General features: G+C 37.6%; 1 protein-coding gene across 5 annotated transcripts in view; it reads left to right on the forward strand.

Moving 5' to 3' along the window:
* RTTN (rotatin) overlaps nt 1-22,336 on the forward strand; it is a 140,369-nt gene that overhangs the window by 21,573 nt on the left and 96,460 nt on the right. For 4 of the 5 annotated variants that reach the window (XM_059041409.2, XM_059041414.2, XM_059041413.2 and 1 more), the window contains 8 exons: nt 5,981-6,151; nt 11,765-11,977; nt 13,201-13,313; nt 14,706-14,832; nt 17,205-17,330; nt 17,848-17,964; nt 18,875-19,014; nt 21,729-21,900. In XM_059041409.2, the coding sequence (XP_058897392.1) occupies nt 5,981-6,151; nt 11,765-11,977; nt 13,201-13,313; nt 14,706-14,832; nt 17,205-17,330; nt 17,848-17,964; nt 18,875-19,014; nt 21,729-21,900 (1,179 nt within the window). Of the gene's footprint in view, nt 1-5,980; nt 6,152-11,764; nt 11,978-13,200; nt 13,314-13,976; nt 14,046-14,705; nt 14,833-17,204; nt 17,331-17,847; nt 17,965-18,874; nt 19,015-21,728; nt 21,901-22,336 lie in introns of those variants that run through there. The other variant, XM_067014376.1, reaches the window with a different exon arrangement.

Consider the following 22,336-nt stretch of genomic DNA (forward strand, 5'->3'; position numbering starts at 1 on the left):
AATTTTGTTAAAGCTTTGACTATCCTCTGAAAATTGGCTCGCTTTTTTTTTTTTCTGCATCAACTACTTTACAGTTGTTTAAATAAATATCTTTAGCCCAGCAAATTAAAACTGTGGACCAGATAGTATTGTTTTAAAATCCTTTCTTTTCTTAAAACATTAAAAACAGAACACTTTTTTTTTTTTTTTGGCTAGGAAGAAGTGTTGGAAATAGTAAAAGCTGCAAGACTGATTCTTATAGTATTTAATATTTCCTTTTTATACTATTTTGAGAAGTACGTCAATTCATCATTAGAATTAGCAAGGTTATTTGAAACAATTTCACAAGTAAATAGATTTTTACAAAAAGCCTTGCAATACTGAGGTCTTAAATATGTTCATTGATTTAAATTGTAAGTTGTCAAAGTTAGTCTCGAATAATAGAGATATGTTGTTTGTAGATGTAAAAAAGTATTTTAATGGAGAAGCACTGGGTGGAAGAATTGCCTGTCCATGTAATAAGACTGTCACTGTGTTTCTAACTTGTTTTCTCTAGACCAGTGGTTATTAATATAAGTGCTATTAAAATTTCCTATTTTAATTTTGTAAGGGTGGCCCTACGTTTGGTTGAAATTTTTAACTTTTAGTTTTATTTCCGTGGGCTCAAGAACATAGAACAAAGAACAGAGTCTTAAATATACATTGACCATTTTTTGCGATTAAGTAAATGGCTAGTTTTAGTCAGTGTTCCTTGGAAACTCGAGGAGTTATAGTCTTTGAAATGTTCAAAGTTTATATCTGTTAAATTTATTAATTAAGGTAAAAAAGACTGAGTTAAAACCTTTAAATCCGACTTCAGGTTTTGCTTGATATTTAAGTTATTCAGACCACAATGACTCATTCATGTTGGGTCTTTACTCTCTATTATGCATTTCATCAATAGAAAATTACCTAATTTATCTAATTTTTTTTGTTCTGAATTATTCATTATTTATATTTCGTACATTTTTGTTCGTATTTCACTACACTAGTTTTTTTTTAATTTTTGAATTTTATTTTATGTATTTTTTTACACAGCAGGTCCTTATTGTCATCAGTTTTATACACATCAGTGTATACATGTCAATCCCAATCTCCCAGTTCATCACCCCACCCCGCCACTTCCCCCCTTGGTGTCCATATGTTTGTTCTCTACATCTGTGTCTCTATTTCTTTTATATATTTATTTATTTTGTGGTACATGGGCCTCTCACTGTTGTGGCCTCTCCTGTTGCAGAGCACAGGCTCCGGACGCTCAGGCTCAGCGGCCATGGCTCATGGGCCCAGCCGCTCCGCGGCACATGGGATCTTCCTGGACCGGGGCACAAACCCGTGTCCCCTGCATCGGCAGGTGGATTCTCAACCACTGCGCCACCAGGGAAGCCCTGTGTCTCTGTTTCAGCCCTGCAAATCGGATCATCTGTACCATTTTTCTAGGTTTCACATATATGTGCTAACGTATATTTGTTTTTCTCTTTCTGACTTACTTCACTCTGCATGACAGTCTCTAGATCCATCCATGTCTCTACAAATGACCCAATTTCGTTCCTTTTTATGGCTGAGTAATATTCCATTGTATATATGTGCCACATCTTCTTTATCCATTTGTCTGTCGACGGGCATTTAGGTTGCTTTCATGACCTGGCTATTGTAAACAGTACTGCAGTGAACATTGGGGTGCATGTGTCTTTGTGGATTATGATTTTCTCTGGGTATATGCCCAGGAGTGGGATTGCTGGGTCATATGGTCTTCTATATTTAGTTTTTTAAGGGACCTCCATACTGTTATCCATAGTGGCTGTATCAATTTACATTCCCACCAACAGTGCAAGAGGGTTCCCTTTTCTCCACACCCTCTCTGGCATTTATTGTTTGTAGATTTTTTGATGATGGCCATTCTGACTGGTATGAGGCGATACCTCATTGTAGTTTTGATTTGCATTTCTCTAATGATTAGTGATGTTGAGCATCCTTTCATGTGTTTGTTGGCAATCTGTATGTCTTCTCTGGAGAAATGTCTGTTTAGGTCTTCTGCCCATTTTTGGATTGGGTTGTTTGTTTTTTTAATATTGAGTTACTTGAACTGTTTATATATTTTGGAGATTAATCCTTTGTCTGTTGATTCATTTACAAATATTTTCTCCCATTCTGAGAGTTGTCTTTTCATCTTGTTCATAGTTTCCCTTGCTTTGCAAAAGCTTTTAAGTTTCATTAGGTCCCATTTGTTTATTTTTGTTTTTATTTCCATTACTCTAGGAGGTGGATCAAAAAAGATCTTTCTGTGATCTATGTCAAAGTGTGTTCTTCCTATGTTTTCCTCTAAGACTTTTCTAGTGTTCAGCCTTACATTTAGGTCTTTAATCCATTTTAAGTTTATTTTTGTGTATGGTGTTAGGGAGTGTTCTAATTTCATTCTTTTCCATGTAGCTGTCCAGTTTTCCCAGCACCACTTATTGAAGAGACTGTCTTTTCTCCATTGTATCTCCTTGCCTCCTTTGTCATAGATCAGTTGACCATAGGTGTGTGGGTTTATCTCTGGGCTTTCTATCCTGTTCCATTGATCTATATTTCTGTTTTTTGCCAGTACCCTATTTTCTTGATTACTTGTAGCTTTGTAGTATAGTCTGAAGTCAGAGAGTCTGATTCCTCCAGCTCCATTTTTCTTTCTCACGATTGCTTTGGCTATTCGGGGTCTTTTGTGTTTCCATTACAAATTGTGAGAAATTTTTTGTTCTAGTTCTGTGAAAAATGCCATTGGTAGTTTGATAGGGATTGCACTGAATCTGTAGATTGCTTTTGGTAGTATAGTCATTTTCACAATGTTGATTCTTCCAATCCAATAACATGGTATATCTCTCCATTTGTTTGTGTCATCTTTGATTTCTTTCATCAGTGTCTTATAGTTCTCTGAGTACAGGTCTTTTACCTCCTTAGATAGGTTTATTCCTAGGTATTTTATTCTTTTTGTTGCAGTGGTGAATGGGATTGTTTCCTTAATTTCGCTTTCACATTTTTCATCATTAGTGTAGGAATGCAAGAGATTTCTGTGCATTAATTTTGTATCCTGCAGCTTTACCAAATTCATTGATTAGCTCTAGTAGTTTTCTGGTACCATCTTTAGGATTCTCTATGTATAGTATCATGTCATCTGCAGACAGTGACAGTTTTACTTCTTCTTTTCCAATTTGTATTCCTTTTATTTCTTTTTCTTCTCTGATTGCTGTGGCTAGGACTTCCAAAACTATGTTGAATAATAGTGGCAAGAGTGGACACCCTTGTCTTATTCCTGATCTTAGAGGAAATGCTTTCAGTTTTTCACCGTTGAGGATGATGTTTGCTGTGGGTTTGCCATATATGTTCTTTATTACGTTGAGGTAGGTTACCTCCATGCCTCCTTTCTCTGGAGAGTTTTTATCATAAATGGGTGTTGATTTTGTCAAAAGCTTTTTCTACATCTATTGAGATGATCATATGGTTTTTATTCTTCAGTTTGTTAATATGGTGTATCACATTGATTGATTTGCATATATTGAAGAATCCCTGCATCCCTGGGATAAATCCTACTTGATCATGGTGTATGATCCTTTTAATGTGTTGTTGGATTCTGTCATTTATTTCTAGTCTGATCTTTATGATTTCTTTTCTTCTGCTAACTTTAGGTTTTGTTTGTGCTTGTTTCCCTAGTTCCTTTAGGTGTAAGGTTAGATTGTTTATTTGAGATTTTTCTCACTACACTAATTTTTAACCTTTTATGTATAAAGATAATGTCTTTTTTGTATGTATAGATTATTTTTGATTTTTACTTCAGTATGAAATCACATTTCACTTACAGAGAAAATTTCACCTTTTTTTAGTACAGTTATTATACTTGGTCTTCATGCAGAAGTTTTGCTATCTCTTTTGTTTCTGTTTTCTTTTTTACTCTATAGATTATTTTATCTTCCTTTTACTTCTGTAGTGATTTGGAAAGTATCATAGTTTGAATTTTATTTGTGTTTATCTTTAAATTTTTCAAATTTAGTAACAAAAAAATGTAAGTAAAAAAAGTTTACTCCTTTATATAATTTTTAAAATTTTGTAAAATATACGTAACATAAAATTTTACCATTTAACTCTTTTTGAGTGTATAATTCAGTGGCATTAGGCACATTCACATTGTTGTACAATTGTCACGATTATCTGTCTCCAAAACTTTTTCATCATCTCAGAGTGAAACTCCACACCCACTAAACAATAACTCCCCACTCTCCCCTTCCACCAGTCCTTGATAACCACTATTCTACCTTCTTTCTTTATGAATTTATATATTTTAGGTACCTCATATAAGAGGAATCATACAGTACTTGTCTTTTTGTATCTGGATTATTTTACTTAACATAATGTTTTCAAGAGTCATCTTATTGTAGCCTGTGTCAAAATATCATTCCCTTTTAAGGCTGAATATTTCATTGTATGTATACCATCTACTGCATATTGTTTATCCATTCATACGTTGATAGACACATTTCTACCTTTTGGCTGTTGTGAATAATGTTGCTGTGAACATTGATGTACAAATAAGTGTTTGAAATCCCTGCTTCCGATTCTTTTGGCCATAGACTCAGAAGTGACATTGCTGGATCATATGGTAATTCTATGTTTTTTTTTTTTTTTTTTTTTTTGCGGTACCCGGGCCTCACTGTTGTGGCCTCTCCCATCGCGGAGCACAGGCTCCGGACGCGCAGGCTCAGCGGCCATGGCTCACGGGCCCAGCCGCTCCGCAACATGTGGGATCTTCCCGGATCGGGGCACGAACCCGTGTCCCCTGCATCGGCAGGCGGATTCTCAACCACTGCACCACCAGGGAAGCCCATGTTTAATGTTTTGAGGACCTGCCATACTATTTCCACAGTGACTGAACCTTTTACATTTCCACCAGCAATGTACAGGTGCTCCAGTTTCTCCACATCCTTGTCAACATTTGTTATTTCCTATTATTTTTGATAATGTCCATCCAGATGGATGTGAAGTGTATCTATTGTGGCTTTGCTACTTTATGTAACTTTTATAGGCCCCATATCTTTTAGTTTTATTTCCTATTTATTTATCCTTGAATTAAAAATTTTCTGACATACATTATACTTTTGTCTTTAGTTTACAGGTAATTTCTCATTTTAATTTTCATATATTTTCCATGGAAAGTTGAGAGTGAGAACTCCAGTGCTTTTTTTGTTCTACCCTTTTTCTGATACTGTCCTTTCAGCAGCTAGTTTATAGGGTCATGTCAACATATCTAGGATACATTTTGGTCTATGTTGTTATGACCTGGCAGTTAGTATACTGTATTTTAGTTTTCATGTTTTATGCATACCTTTCAATTTAAAAGATATAACTTCTATTTAAGTAGTAAGGTATCTAGAAGTGTATGATGGTGGAAATTTTCTCTGAAACAACCTTATTACCTGAAGAGAGAGATTATACAATTTAATATTTCATTGTTTTTTAATTATTTGACTTTCCGTGCTTCATTTCTTTAGTAACTTTGGGATCACTTTGAGGGCAGGGATCATGTCTCTTGAACTAATGCATTTTTCCCCATATACCTGCCACTGTGTTAAGCATACACTAAGTCCAATAAATATTGGATGAGAGATTTACATGCAGTGTTCAAAGTTGGAACAATTAAGCACTAGAAACTAGGAGGAACTAATGGTTTATTAAGTTTTTGTATTTTATTTTTATTTATTATTAGTTAGAATGCATCATATAAAATACTTAAAAATTGTTAGCTTTAAAAAAAATTTAGGTATACTTATCATTCTTTCCTACCGTTAAAAGTATCTCAGCACGTATTGGTTATTCTTATAGAGAGGAATACATTTATATTATTTAATGATAACATTTTATATTGTTCTCCATGACATTTCTATATTGGCCCCTACAATTGATTCTTTTCTTCTGTTTTGTGTTTAAATGTTTGCAGAAAAAGAAACTGCTCATGGTGTTGGGGTCCCTTGGAGACAGCATGTGCTACCATAAAAGCAACATCAGTTTGGAACAACCAGAGGCGGTGCTGGTGCACCACAGGATGGCCTTTGTCAGCATTTCGCTGTTTGCAGTCCGACTGCTGCAGACGCTTCTCCCAGTTGAAAAGGTAAGGCAGCTAGCGTGGCTTATTTGTAGTTTACTGGGTGTTACAATCACTGTCCTGTTGTAAATACCTTCTGATCATTGCATGGTGTACAAAGATTATATTGGAAATGCAGAAATTGAGAAATGGCTAACGTTTTTTATTAGTTTTGACAAATCAATTGATAGAAAAAAATACTTTTTTAAAGATAACTTTTAAAAACTGTGGTGTAATATGTTTAGAAAGGTGCACAGTTCAGTGCATTTTTACTAAGTGAATATATCTGTGTTTAGAAAGTGACCACCCCCCAAAACATGAAGTAGAACATGACCAGCCTTTCAATGCCGCTTCCCGTCGCTTAACCTCTCCTGTCCCCACCCCTGCAAGCTAAACTCCTTTCTGACTTCTGTCACCATAGAGGGGTTTTTCTGTTTTTGAGCTTTATATAAATAGATGTATAAAGTATGTAATTGCTCAAGATTTTTTTTTTTGAGATTCATTTTTGTTGTGGCTTGTAGCAGTTGTTTGTTAATCTTTATTGCAAAATACTATTCCATTATGTGACTGTATGTTAAAGGTGATTTTAATAGGTATAAATATTTCTTTTAAATCATCTTATTGACTGTATTTTAAAGTGGAGGTTATATCTCTGAATTTGAACGTTGGTGGTAAAAATATCTCAAATGACTCATATGCAGGTGTTGTGTAGTTTACTTATTGCAAAAAGAGAGGTGTGGCATCGTGCTTAACTGAAGGTGTGGGAAAAATTACTGCAGCTAAAGGACCATTTCATGTGCCTTTTGTTGTCCTTTGTTGTAGCCACTTGCCGTTTTGCTCCCTAGAATTCTGCAGAGCATGTCGTCTCAACTCCATTTTTTAATCACACATATGCAATATATGCAATATAGTATCAGGTCATCTGCAAAAATAAGAATAGAACATTAAATTTTAAATATAGTATTTTCCTTTAGGGAAAATAACATTTCTGTTAATTTTTAACTTTTTTATTAATTGTTATGTTTCTGAATAACACTCTGTGTTAAACAGTGATAATTTTCCAAGGCATAAACATTATAAATTAAAGAATTTCAGTCATATAAGACTGGAATTGCATTTAAAATATAGGTGTCTCAACTTTACATGATAATGTTATATAACTAAAAAATTAGTAGTGCTACAATAACTTGTTATTAAGTATTACAAATGATCAATCTATATATAGGTTGAGGTATTTTTGGAAAAGTTACTTGTCAGTTGTACAATAGAGCTTATTTATTGCTTTTTTGATTATAGAGTTTTTTTCATCTATATGCTTATTTGGGCAGGAATCAAAATAGAAGTCAATAATTTATTTTATTTGACTTACTTTAGTGTTAGAATAATGTAGAGCCAACTCTCCATGTCTTTTTTTTTTTTTTTTTTTTTTTTTTTTTGTGGTACGCGGGCCTCTCACTGCTGCGGCCTCTCCCGTTGCGGGGCACAGGCTCCGGACGCGCAGGCGCAGCGGCCATGGCTCACGGGCCCAGCCGCTCCGCGGCACGCGGGATCCTCCCGGACCGGGGCACGAACCCGTGTCCCCTGCATCGGCAGGCGGATTCCCAACCACTGCGCCACCAGGGAAGCCCTCCATGTCTTTTTTTTTAAGATAGCTATTTTTTGTTTTTGATTTTGAAGGCAAATCAGTATCTGTAATTTTGGGGAGCTCTTTTAAATATGTAGCTTGGAACTTCATTAGAACAGTAAGTGGGGTCATTGAAGAGATTGTAATTAAGGTATCAGCTTATAGATGGTTATAATTGCTTTGATTGATTAAGAACTTTAAAATGAGATCTAAACAAACATGCTCTTCCATTGCTGTTAAATTTCTCCTTCAGTTTATATAAATACAAGGTTATGCTGCCCTCTGCCTGTTGCTAGCCCACCAAAAACTGAAGTGGAATTTGGACTCTGAAACTTTCTACCTTAAAAGTGGCTTTTAGATATTTGAGTTGCCATTTACCAAATATGTAATTTTGAAGTTGGAAAATGATATAGTATGAATCTATGTAGAGATTTCCTGAATTTGAATGTTTTGACAAAATGCCCTTGAAGACCTTTTCTGAAATTGATAATTGCTGATTTTAAATGAATTTGGAGAATACCCATGTATAGGTTAAAATGATGCATTGGTAAATGTTATTACCAATGCTATAAATTAAAATTAAAAGTGTTCTGGTAGAATAAATCAAATTGGTAAGACAGATGAAGTTAATTTCATATGGGGGAAACCATCTGGGAAGTAAGAGCTAAAAATACTGGCCCTGTGCCAGAAACAAGATCCCAGAGCATCCTAGGAACCCCTGTGATCCTTTCTCAGCCAAACAGACTGAAGGTAAGGAAGAATTTATACCACAAGATTTTGACTTTTTTAGCGAGGTATATAAAATCTAATAATTGGGTGTAGCTGATTGATTCAGAGCAGCGTTTCTCAAAGTGTAATGTGAAGCCAGATCAGTCAGAGATCTTGTTCATCAGATCTTGCATATTCTGGTCTGTAAGTCTGGATAGGGCCTGAGAATCCATACTTCTGACAAGCCATGCCAGGATGATGCCCTGGCTGCTCTGAGTGGCATGGTTTAGAGAAAACAGTATTATACTCCTCCTCCAGCACACACGAGATGACGGTGTTGACTCTCTTCTATCTAAGACTGGTCATGGCTTTCCACTGAAATATCGTCACTTTAGTCCCAACTGACACGTGACTAATGCTTATATATGTGGGACCACCGTCTTCAGCCTGGGGTGTAAACTGAGATGGGTCCATCGTTCATGCAAGGATTAGACGTATGACCTTACCTTGGTGCTTTGAGTTGCTGAGAAGAGTTTCAGATGTAGGTACGCAGAGTGAAAATGTCCGAATTCCTTAATGATGGGGTGAAAAGAGAAAAGAAAGGAAATTAATACTTATTGAATGTGATATGCCAGACACTCTGCCCAGTGCTTATTTAATCCTCACATCAGCTATCCTTGTTTTTCTGCCTAGAGTCAGAGAAAGCTCTTTTAAACTAGAACACAGTGCCTTTGGAGTTAGATCCACTAGGATTTACTATCTTAGCGCAGAGCCCAGCTCACTGAGTCTCCTTTGCTAATTCCTCTCTATCTTCCTAACCTCTCAAAGGGGTGGAACCCCAGGACTGACCATGGCCCTCAGGAGATATCATCCCATTTTGGTCTTTAAGTGCCATTGATTTGCGGACACCTCCCAAACTTATATTTTCAGACAACACGTGTCACCTGATCCACAAACTCATATGCATATATCCAATATCGTTTTTGACATCTTCACTTGACAGTTGACATCTCCGACTGAACATGCCCCAAGCCTTACTTCCCTGCACAAACGTGGTCTTCCTCTGGTCTTCCCTAACTCGGTAAATGGCACCTTCATTCTAGTTGATTGTTGATCAGGAAAAAACCTTAGAGTCATCCCTGATTCCTGTCTTTCACACACACTTAGATCCAATCCCTGAGCAAAATGTGTTATTTCTCCTTTGAACGTCTATCCAGAACCTGAACACTTCTCACCACTCCCGCTGATGCTACCTGAGTTTCAGCCACCCTCCTATCTAGCCTGGATTATTGCAGTAGCCTCCTCCTTGGTCTCTCAGCTTCCACCCTTGCTCTTTTCCATCTGTTCTCTCCAGACTCATCCTGAGGCTTGCTCGGAACCTTCCAGTGCTCCTTCTGAGGACAAGTCCTTATAATGACCCAAGGCCTTACCTGATCTGGCGCCACTGCCCCCTGACTCCATCCCTCAGCAGTAGCTCCAGTGGCCTCCTTGCTGTCAGAGATACTCTGTGTCCAAGCCTCTGTACCTGCTGTTCCCTCTTCTGTGAGTGCTTTTCCCTCAGATATCCACTCCTCCGGTTCTCTGCTTAGATGTTACCTTATCAGAGAGGCCTTCCTCTGCTTCCACATCCTGTAACTTCTCTATTCTTCTTCATCTTTCCTAGCCCCTGTTTTTAAAATTTTGTTAGCACTCCTAGCCACATTGGACTAGCATGGTTTACTCTATGCTTTCTCCACTGGAGTGTTAACTCCGTGAGGGCAGAGGTTCTGTTTTATGTCCTGCTGTGTCCCCAGGATCTAGAATGGTCTGGCATACGGTAGGGGCCCAGTGAGTGTTTGCTGCGTGAGCAAATAATTGGTGACTAGGTAATTTAGTTTCTCGCTCTCTCTCTCTTTTTTCCCTACTAGGAGAGTTTTTTACAGAATAAGAGAAATTTCTCTCGACTTTATAATAGCTGCTGTCTTAATAGTTGTTTTTTTTCATGCTTAGTAACCTAAAATTTTGATTCCTTTAGCTTTTGATATTCATTTGGCAACTATTTCATTTAAAAGCATTATTTAGGGCTTCCCTGGTGGCACAGTGGTTAAGAATCCGCCTGCCAATGAAGGGGACACGGGTTCAAGCCCTGGTCTGGGAGGATTCCACATGCCGCGGAGCAGCTAAGCCTGTGTGCCACAACTGCTGAGCCCACGTGTCACAACTACTGAAACCCATGTGCCTAGAGCCCATGCTCTGCAACAAGAGAAGCCACTGCAATGAGAAGCCTGTGCACTGCAACAAAGAGTAGCCCTTGCTTGATGCAACTAAAGAAAGCCCACGTGCAGCAAAGAAAACCTAATGCAGCCAAAAATAAATAAATAAATTTAAAAAAACCCCAAAGAACAGTAATTCTAAAAAAAAAAAAATAAAAAGCCTTGTTTAGCAGATTTACTTCTTAGACTTTCAGGCAGTTAATGATTATCCTTAAAATAGGTTATCCATGAAAAAATTATGACCAGACCTACTTTAATAAAGGCAGCATTTCAGCCATAGTAGTGAAGCCTGCCAAATGGTTTTCTCTGAACATTGAATTTTCAGGCCTTTTCATTTTCTTAATTGATGCATAAAATACTGTTGCAAAGCTAGAATCATTAAAAGAAACAAAACCTAGCAAAGGTTTTTTTTAGTCTTAAATCAACTGATTTAAGTTATCAAACATACACTATTTCATTTGGGCCCCTTGATTTTTATACTAATTAAAGGTCAGTCTTTTGTGAGTGTTCTAGAACTATTTTAAATATGTTGAATTTCTCCTTTCCCCTCTAAAACATAAACAAAACCAAATAAAAATTAATTTTTGTTCAAATCAGTCTATAGCTGTACTTGATTTAGTGTTATTCAATTCAATATGTAGTTAATAAGCCCTGGCCTATATCCTTGGGGGTTTATTGCATTTTTCTGGAGATTTGTGTGCACCTGCATGAAAAACTTAAGAGAAAAAGGCCTGGTACCTTCAGTTCAGTAGCAGAGGCATAAACGAGGTGTGGGCCCAGAGGGAGAGCAGTTCTGGGTGTTGATGTGGGGAAGAGGAGGTATCCTGAATCCCAGGCTTTGGGAAGGAGTTGAAATTTGGACTTGGGATATTTTGGGCAGAGAAAAATTGCAGTGAACCTAGGTGTAGATAAATGATGTGTTGGGGAATAGAATTTTCTTTGGAAAAGCATAGACTTTGTGATAGAGAATTACTAAAAATGTTGAACTACATTAATGTTATAGTTTACTATATTTATCTAAAAATGGTTAAATTTTTTTTTTTTTAATTTATCAAGGCAAGCCACTTTTTACCAGAGCCTATGTCAGCAGCATTATTTCTAGTTTCTTTGGACATGCCTGTTTCTTTGGAATATCCAAATATTCATGAAGCTGTTGTGGCCTATTTGGAACAGCTGAATTCTGAAAACTACAGTATTTATAAACGAACTGCAGAGGCTGTTTATTCACTTGAGTGTACCTGTAACTTCCTGTCTGATGTTGGGAAGGAGGTAAAAAGTTTTGTTAATATCTCTTTAAAATTCCTTTGATAAAATATTTAGAAAATTTAACTTATAGTTTTCAAATTGATGGACATTTAACAATTGAATTCTTAGGGGTGGGAGCCATTATTACTGAATGGCCCAATTATAAGATTAAAGTAAGGGTATGATTTATATAAAAGTAAAATGAAGATTTAGATTAATGAATGGTATATATTCATGAGACCAGTGGTTTTTAAAAAAACAATAATTATTATCAATATCTTTATTAGTGAGTTCCTCTTTCAAGTGGCTTACTGTGGTTGAACAGAATGACAATTGACGTAAACAGAATTATAAGGGCCATTTTAGTGCTTATTTGTAGACACATTTTTTCCCTTAGTATTTTATAGACATTTATTTATTCACAGAAAGAGCCTGATTTTTTATTAAATTAAAGCCATGAACTAGATTGTAAGGTCTAGATTGTAGGATGACTTTCGATACCATTTTATAGCAGTAATTATGTATTTGTTATTTATCCCTTTTAGGATATTATTTAGTGCGTTTTCAATTAAAGGGTTAATGAGTCTTAAAATAGACATTGACTACAATAGTTGTTTACTGTTTGAAAGTACCAAAATGGGTCCTGAAGATCTTGAAAAATTAGGAGCAAAATTTTATTCCGTTTGGCCCCTACACTGGAGTTTTTTTGAACTTACTATTTTAAATTTTCCTCATTTACCCATTATTGTTTATTTTTATTTTCTTTTCCCCACATCTTTATGCCACTGTATCTTGTCTCCTCCATTATAGAATTTTGAACTGCCTTTTAGTTGAATTATTTCTGTGGCATTCTGCATGGTTAGTTAATCACACAGGTATTGATCACCCTCTATTTTCCCTAGAACCAGTCAGGATGTTAGAAGTGGGAGGTGGATCTTAAAATACATAAGTCCTGCCTTGAGCTGCAGTCAGTAGGGGGATAAGGCCACAATGGAGCAGTCAAAGAACCATGCCACTCAGAGGTAAATAATATAAAGTCTTAAGTGGCGTTGAGTTAGGCATTTTCCCCACATTTTTCCTCCTAGGCTGACGTTTTCGGTTTGCTTGTTGAGCAGGTTGACTTAAGCAAGTGTGAACAGTCTCAGGGCCTCTGGATGATCTAATTTCTTGAAGCTGCTTTGTTAGCTGTTGAGAATTTTATTGTACATGACCTTGACATTTACTGTTCCATTCTCTTCTTTTTTTAGGGAGAGAAGAATCTCTTAGAATTAGTGGAGCTGGCAGACCAAGCCTTACATAGCTTTTCCTATCATCAGCATTTCCCCCTAATAAAGGAAATCATCTTCATTTGTTCAAAGATGTAATATTTTCTTTCTTAATATGATTATATTATTATAGGTTTTGTGTGTGTGTAAGTTTAGGAGCAATGAAAATGAAACTGGTCTTAAATCTATTATTTTTTAGTTTAAATTGCTTTTATATGTTTTGACCTTTAAACTGTATATGTATATGTATAGTAGCATTAGGACAGTTAACTGTTTTATTCAAGAGTAAGCTTTAAAAATGTCATGCCTGTAATCAACATGAATTATCCTTGGACTTTTATACATTTGTTTTTATGTCTTTCCAAACAAGTATTCAAGCACATTTGTTTATTTATCTTTAACATTTTAATTAATAACTTGAATTGAGGATTTTTTAAATGTAAATTTCATTATTCCTACCTTTTATATGGATTTTTGGAAAGCATCATGCATTGGTTAATTTATTTGGGGGACATTGGAACAGATTTTTCTTTAAAACTTAGTATTTTCATTGCTTTTGGAAAGAGTGAATTCCATGGTGATAAATATCCATTAAATATGGGATTTATTTTTCTTTCTATCTATCTATCTGTCATCTCACATAATTACTTTTTTTTGTGGTTAGAACATTGACGATCTACTCTCTTAACACATGTCAAGTATACAGTACAGCATTATTAACCATAGTCACCAGAACTACCTATCCTGCGTAACTGAGACTTTGTACCCTTTGACCAACATCTCTGCATTTCCTCCAGCCCCTGGCAACCACCACTTCTACTCTGCTTGTAAGAGTTTGACTTTTTTAGATTCCACATATGCGTCAGATCATGCAGTATTTGTATTTCTGTACCCTGGCTTATGCCACTTAGCGTGTCCTTCAGCTTCATCCATATTGTCACAGATGATAAGATTTCCTTCTTTTGTAAGGCTGAATAATATTCCATTTTATATATATATATATATAAAATATACATATAAAAAATATATATATATACACACATACACCATCTATCAACTGACACATTGTTTTCATGTATTGGCTATTGTGAATAATTCTGGAATGAATATGGGAGTACATATATCTCTTTGAGGTACTGATTTCATTTTCTTTGGTTACATACCTAAAAGTAGAATTGCTGGGTCATATGGTAGTTCTGTTTTTAGTTTTTTGAGGAACCTCCATACTGTTTTCCATAATGGTGGTACGATTTTACATTCTAAATATAGGTTTCTAAAGACATTTTGTTTCTTTTGTATTCTTTAAGAGAGAATATTCCCTGCCTTGAAACAAGTAAATGCTTGAGTAAATATTAATTCTGGGTTAGTTAAACAAGATCTCAGTTGTAGGAACTAGAGTAGGAAGAAACCCCTTTCTCTGTGCTTTTCAGTATCATGTTTAGTACCTTACTTGCCTTAGATGTCTTGGGTGTTTACCTTTTTACCAGCTGGAAATCTGCACAGGCCAGTCCATTATTACAAGGAGAAAGTCAGAAGGTGTTTCTACGCATGTTGTCTCACCCTTTGCTACAAGTGAAAGTTAAAACTTACCACTGTTGTCTGGAAATTGTTAAGGTAGGTTTTTTTGTTTTTGATTTTTTGGTGGAGCATTAACAGTGGATTTTCTGATTATAACTCCAAAATTAAATTACTTGACCTTTTGGATATGATATAAGAGTTATTACCATAAAAATAGATGGTAGTTATTAGTCAACTCTAAGAAATTTATACTATTGAATTCCCTTAGTAAGTCTAGCAACTGAATTGCCTTATTAGCAGTTTTAATAAGAATTACATTTATGTTGTGTTATTTAATGATGGAAAAATTGTAAGGAAAAGTTGACTTCTATCAAGTATTCAAAGGTGATTTCTATGCTCAGGAAAAGTTTTAGGTTATTATGATTTTCTTAGTAATATTCTTCTTTTCTTTCTTTTGAAACAAATGTTTCCTGCGTGTTTGTTTTTTTTTTTTTTTCCCTGTGGTACGTAGGCCTCTCACTGTTGTGGCCTCTCCCATTGCGGAGCACAGGCTCCGGACGCGCAGGCTCAGCGGCCATGGCTCACGGGCCCAGCCACTCCGCGGCATGTGGGATCCTCCCGGACCGGGGCACGAGCCCGTGTCCCCTGCATCGACAGGCGGACTCTCAACCACTGTGCCACCAGGGAATCCCATCTCTTCCCCCTTTTTTATGCCACCAAGATAACCACTCTTACAAAGTTTTTGTTTATCCTTCCCATGCATGTGTTTTATATATGCATATCTCTATAAATCATATATATTACTGTTTTTGTCTCTTAAAAATGTATATAATTTCATACCGTACATGTGTTTTTGCTGCCTGTTCTTTTCCTTTAATAGGAAGGTTTAAGATCTACCTAGTGGATTCATCTTAACTGCTCTTTACTTTGAATATACTTTCTTCTATTTATTGATAAGTATTTAGGTTCAGTCTACTTTTTACTGAACTATGTTTTTCAGTATTTTAAATGATAGTCTGTAACTGATAGTGCATGTGTTTGAAAATGTCTTGATTTCACCTTACTCTTGTGATAGATTAGCTGGAATTATAGAATTCTATAGAATTCTATAGAGTTATAGATTGACTGCCATTTTTCCTTAGCACTTTGCCAATACTGCTTTGCTCTTGTTAGGCTTTTATCATTGTCGAGAAGTCTGCTATCAGTTAAATTATAATTTCTTTGTATTTTTTTTCTTCTAGTTGCTTTTGAGATCTTTTCCTTAGCTCTGGAGTTCTGCAGTTTCATTACAATGTAACTTTGTATACACTTTTTTTTTTTTTAATGTATCTTCTTTAGCATGCTTCAGTTTGAAAACTCATGTCTGCCTTCACTTCTGGATAATTCTCAGTCATTATTGTTTCCCTTATCCTTGCTGTTCTCTCCAAGTGGAACTCTCAGTAGATCATGTTAGATCTTCTTATTTTACCCTCTGTGTCATTTAAGTCCTCTTTTATATTTTATCTTTCTTTGTTTTGTATGGATGGAATTCCTCAGTACTGTCATTCAGTGCACTAATTCTTTGCTCAACGATGTCTAATTTGCTTTTTAAAAATTGTGGTAAAATACACATAACATAAAATTTACCATTTTAACCATTTTTAAGTTTTTGTGCAATCATCAACATTATCCATCTCTGGAACTTTTTCATCTTCCTAAATTGAAACTCTGTACCCATTAAAAAATAACTCTCTATTCCTCCAACCCCCCCAGATCCTGACAACCGCCATTCTACTTTCTGAATTTGACTATTCTAGGTACCTCATACTTGTGGAATCATGTAACTGTCTTTTTTGTGTCTGGTTCATATCACTTAGCAGCCATGTTTCGTATGTGTCAGAGTTGCATTCCTTTTTAAGGATGAATATACAAATATGTATTCACATATACCTGCTTGAGTTTCTGCTTTCAGTTTTTTGGGTGCATGTCCGGAGTGGAATTTGTGCTAATTTTGTCGAGATGATACAGAGGCATTACTTATACGCAGGCGCACCGCCGTATTGATAAGGGAAATCCCACACATATGTTGTCCTCCCCCTCACCCAGAAATTTAAGTCTGTTTTGATTTGAATTTTCTCTTTGTCAAACCTCAGTAAGCAAAATGCAGACACCTTAGGATAAGTTTATGGTGTTGTTTATTTCCTTTATGTCTGTTATTATGAACAACTTTTAAAGATTATGGTTGTCTCAGTAGTTTGGTTGTTTAATTTGTCAAGACCACTCTTGTTGGCTGAAAGAAAGGTAATAGGTATCTCATGCAAACTCAAAAACTGTTAGTTAAGAGAATCTTTTTTTGTCTTCTACTGGTTAAAAGAAAAGTTTTAGTGACATAAGTACTAACATTGGATTTGAATTATAAACAGAAGAAAGGAATGCTTTGGAAAAATCACTGTCACTAATTATAAAAAACTTTTTGTATTATTTTGCAGGAATGTTTAGGTGTCCATAATGTCAGTAAACCTGTGTCTTCCCTTTGTAATGGAATTCATTTTCTACTTCACCCAAAAGTTCTGTATGAAATCTCTGCGTTTGGTATTCAAGAGCCCAAAAATGAGGTATGACATGTTAGAAGGAAGTACAAAAGACTACTCTGATTCTTTAGATACTCAGCTAAATCAAGATAATATTCTCATGTCACAGGTAGTATGATGAGAAACTAAAAAGAAACTTGTCTTTGATGGATGGGTTCAGTTAAGTTGTTTAAGTAAAAAGAAATGTTAAAAAAAAATGAGGCTCAAAATACAGGACATACTTGTTCTCAGAGAATTCAGATCAAACTGTTAAGTTTTTCATGTAAGATGTAGGAATGCTGCAGGAGTTATAATAAGCAGAGTATTTCCTTAAGGAACATTTTTATTCAATGGAAAAATATACTTTAAAGGTTAAAAAAAAAGGAAATCATTAAGGGGGAAGGACTGGTTGAGAACAGAATGTAAGATGATGCTGTGGAAATAGGAACGTTTGAAGGAAGAGATGCTAATTACCTTTCCAGATTTTATGAAATATTACAGGTAAGTAAGATGACTTGACGGGCCACCTCCTCTTGGATTGTTTCCCCGTCTTGTTGAGCAGGTGAATGCCACTGCCAAGGCCATCCTGATGCATCTGCTGCAGGGGCGACTGAGGATGACAGCACTGACCTGGAACAAGTTTATCGAGTCTCTGTGTCCTGTCATCCCCGTGCTACAGGTACTCTGTGTTCACCCGCTTGCGCTACTGTTTCTCTTTGGTGAGTGTGATTGATTTAAACGCACGCAAGCAGTAGAACCATCATGCCGTGGGAGAGATGAAGTGAAGCCATGAAGGCGCTGTGGATAAGGGAACAGGAAGTGGGCGGCTGTCTTGTTTCTGGCAGAAGGCTACAGCAGGCTAGCGAATCTGTCTGTGTACACCGGGTGGGAGGTTAAGAAGTGAGGCGCAGGCATTGACTGTGAAAATATAGCTCAGCCTTATAGAAAGGCTTTTAGGCAAAGCTAACAGTGCTTTCTAAACAGACTTTATGTAATGAAACTGGCTTCATGAGTTCTGTGTGTGCATATCTGGATTAGCCTCATACTTTGATTAATGAGCTCTTAGAAACAAAGCTTTTTTTAGCAGTCCTTCTGGGCTTAGGTAAAGGAGGGAGGGAAGTGCAGGGCCTTCCCTTCCTTGCATGAGAAGGTGGAGATGGAAACACCATGATAGGAACAGTCCTCTTAGAAGAGAGAGCCCAGGCCTCAGGCCCTGCCGCTTGCACAGCTCAGTTCCTTGCAGGCGCACTGACAGCACTCCACCTTTGCAGTGAGGGGACAGGTCTGAAGATCTGAGAGGGGCCTCATCTAGGGGCAGTGCCACTACTACAGTCTTGGAAAGTAGAAAAATTAGCAAGTGTCAGGAGGGTTGGCACATTTTCCTGAAGTCCTCCAGTATTATTTTTTAAATACAGTTGTATGTAGGCTTCTGACCTCATGTAGGTTATTTTGAAAAGTCATATTCAACTGAATTGAAAGAAATTTGTGAGTTGCCTGACAGGTCAACACAATTCTTATTTCAAGTTAAAAAATTAAACAGTATGTGCATACAATCAAATGGTCATTTCTCTTTTTATGAAATCTGTTAGGGCTATGCTGACACAGAGGATCCTTTGGGTAACTGCATTCTCCTCCTAAGCAAAGCAAGTTCTGAGGCTGGTGAAGGGATTCTCCCCTGTACCACCTGGTTAAAGTCCATACTACGGCTCCTGCTGGTGAAAAAGCCATCGTAAGTACAGCAGAGTCTACGGAATGTGAAAGATGAACGGGAATGTTCTAGGAAAGGGTAGTAATTGTATCAAGCAGTATAGAACCAAAGGAGGTAAAGGGAAGTGATTCTCTTACTAGGCAGAGACGGGGAGCTAATGGCTGAAACTAACCCGGTAAAGGTCTTTTGGACACTTTCTAAGACGCTCTGTCCATCCTCCAGCCTTGCTGTCACATCAGCCTGTGTTACTGCATCACTGCCCCCAGTGCTGTTCATAGTGCTGCTGCGGGCAGGGTGGAGAGGCGTGGAGAGAAACAGGTTGCAAAAACCATAGGGCACTCGCATTGTCTTCTCTCGTTAGAAATTGTTAGTCTCCTGGAGTGCAACTTTTCTAATTAAATACTTGTTCTGAAAATTAAAGTTTTTCATGAAAGTATAGTGGACCAGTTGCCTCTTATACCAGGGTATGCATGTATTTTAATCTTGTTTAGCTTGTCCTCTTATTTGGGAAACTGAAAACGTGTCCTTTCCTCTACCATTAGTGTAAGTGTCATTTTAACTAGAAGAAAAGAAGGAGAGAAAGATCGTCTTCCTTCCCTCTCTGTCAGTGCAACATGAATCTTGTGTAACTCTCTTTAGGTAACAGTGGTTAGATTTTCTCTCACTGAGAGGAGAAGAAAAGCTTAGAGTAAAGATGGAGAAGCAGTGATGAAGGGAAAGTGTCGGTGGGAAAGGCTAGAGAAACAGATGTTCTCTTGAAAATGGATGATTTTGTTTTCCCCATACGTACATCAGGATAATGCAGTGGCTTATTTATAAACAGATGATCAGACTAAACATTAAGGAAGTAGGTGAAATAAACGAAAACGTTAAGAGAAGGAAGGAGGAGAGTCAGAGGAGATTGTAAGGGCGCGTGCATCGTGCAGAGAGGAAAGTTGTGGGCGATGCGGGAAGCGGGGGGGCAGACGGGGCTAGTGTGTTTGTGCTCCTAGGGGACCGGCTTCTGCAAATGTTCCCGTTGACCCTGGGCAGTGTCTTTATTAACGTGCTAGTGTAGTATTCCCTACCCCACATTCGGTGATGTAACACAATAGGTGTATAGTTTTGGTTCACCTTTGGGGGCCCAAAGTCTCCAGGTAAACAAAAAACACTCTTATCAGGCAGGACATTCTAAGGGCTTAGAGATCCTCCCCCAGGAGCCGAGGGCAAGGCCAGACCTCTCTTTGCGTAAGGTAATTCTCAATTACACAGAACTTACAGCAGTCTAAATTACATATTTGTTTTCATCATTTGACTAGTTCTACCCCCTCTCACCAGACCATAAACTCCATTAGGCAGGAACCCCACCCACTGGCTAATCTTTACATCCTCAGAACTTCATTGGGTACCTTGGGCATAAATACGCTCAAAATGTATTTGCTGAAAGAAGTAAGTATAGAGAACTAATCGCACCAGGGTGCTCATGCTAAACCTCAACAAAAGGCTACATTTATCTACCAGGGGAGGAGATGCGTTAAAAACATGCTTTACATGTCCCACTCTAGGCTTCTGCCTGGGGGTGGTGGCTGTCTCTCCACTGACGACCCGAGATGGTGACACAGAGAGTGCCGGCACAAAGGAGGAGCATCGTGTGGGTGTCTGGCTGTCTGAGCTTTCATGAGGTCCCAGCAGATGGGAGAGGGAGGTTTGCCTGACTCCCACACCATCTTGGAGTAAATATTTGCCCTCCAAAGATGATGTCTCTTAGTAATACAGTAGAGTCCCGCTTTCTCTAGATTTGGTGAGCACCTGAGAGCCGTGGTAGGCAGTGGAACCTAGCAGCGCGCGACACAGACACGGCGCTGCCCTTCCAGAGCTGGGCGTGCAGTTGAGAGGAGAGACCTTACCACTCAGGCTTTATTATTAACCGTGACACGGCGAGATCAGTGTTATGACGGGGGACTTCAGGGGGCCGGGACCCAGCCTTTGCTGTGGTGGGGATGCCTGCCCGCGTGTGCACGTTTTAATCGTGGTCTCACAAGTAGTACCTAAAACCTGGAGCTTGTCCTACGGCTTAGAATTTGCCCCGCGTCCGTGTGGTTCCGGAACCTGTCTCAGTAACTCGTCGCCGCACGTCCATCCAGTGGGGTTTCTGTGGTTCCGTTTCATCGTCTCACGCGTGCAGTCCGTAACTTTTCCTTGTCATCTTCTACCTCCCCACTCAGTGCTCAACTGACCTTGATGCTAATCCATTCCAGGTAAAATAGAATTTTGATGGGAACCAGAAGTATTTGTATTTTCATATCTGAGGGGGTCTGTTTCACCCCCAGTGTCTCGCTTTAGCTGTCAGTGCGATTACCCTCCTGGAGGTTCGACCTGTTGCTAGGGCTCTGCTCACGGGTCTGATAGCTTCTATGGTTGAGATACATCAGTAGACTTGGAGTCAGGAGCTAGGGTTTTTAATCTGCAGACCGACTTACTGGAGCTGAGGTTCGCAGTCTCGGTGAGCCTGCACCTTCACTTGTAATTATTGGTTATTCCTTGTTTCTGCGGCTATTCAGAAATGTAAAATGCAGGAATAACTGTGGTGATACACTAAGTATTTTAATAGAAAAGGGAAAATGTCATCAGTAATGTCAGTATAAGCATAGCTAATTATTGTGTTGATTTGTAATAATTCTTTGTGTTATGGGCCTTTATAATTTCTATACATTTGTATATTGCAAAATGTTGACTTAAAGACTTTGTTTCTTCAGGGTCCGGGTGCTGGCAGTAAAGCTTTTAGCAAGTCACCTTACAAGGGAAGAGGGGGCGGATACCAAGCGCCCTTCAATCGATGCCAGAGTTCTCTCCAGAGTTACTAATTTATTTATTGTGAAAAAGCCTATTGAACTCAAATTGGATGACAGAAGAGAACTGATTATTAAGGTGATCATAACTTTCCAGTTTATTTATTCATAGCTGTGTGGTTATTTGATATATTTTATGTTACATTTTTCAATTTGTGTTTTGTACGGGAGAGGGAGAGAGATGGTGGCTTCACCTGTGGTTTTTCCTGCCTAGTGTGAAGTTGTGTCCTGGCTTTTTCTGGCTCCTGGATACATTTATTTACTGAACAAATATTTCTTGAGTGCCTACTATATGCCAGCCGTCGTGTCCCTTTTCATTCAGAATATACGCTGGAAGTGCAAATTAATTTGAATAGTATCTTAAATACAACATAAGGCTAATCTAGTGGAAAGAAATTCTCTGATGACTCTTAAAAACAAGCATCACTGGCATAAAATTTTTCTTTTTCTTCTGTTGGAAATTGCCTGTAATACTAAAAAAGAAAATATTATGATGATAAAGTTTTCAGCCTCTT

Source organism: Kogia breviceps, chromosome 15, assembly GCF_026419965.1.
Source record: "Kogia breviceps isolate mKogBre1 chromosome 15, mKogBre1 haplotype 1, whole genome shotgun sequence".
Classification (NCBI taxonomy): Eukaryota; Metazoa; Chordata; class Mammalia; order Artiodactyla; family Physeteridae; genus Kogia; species Kogia breviceps.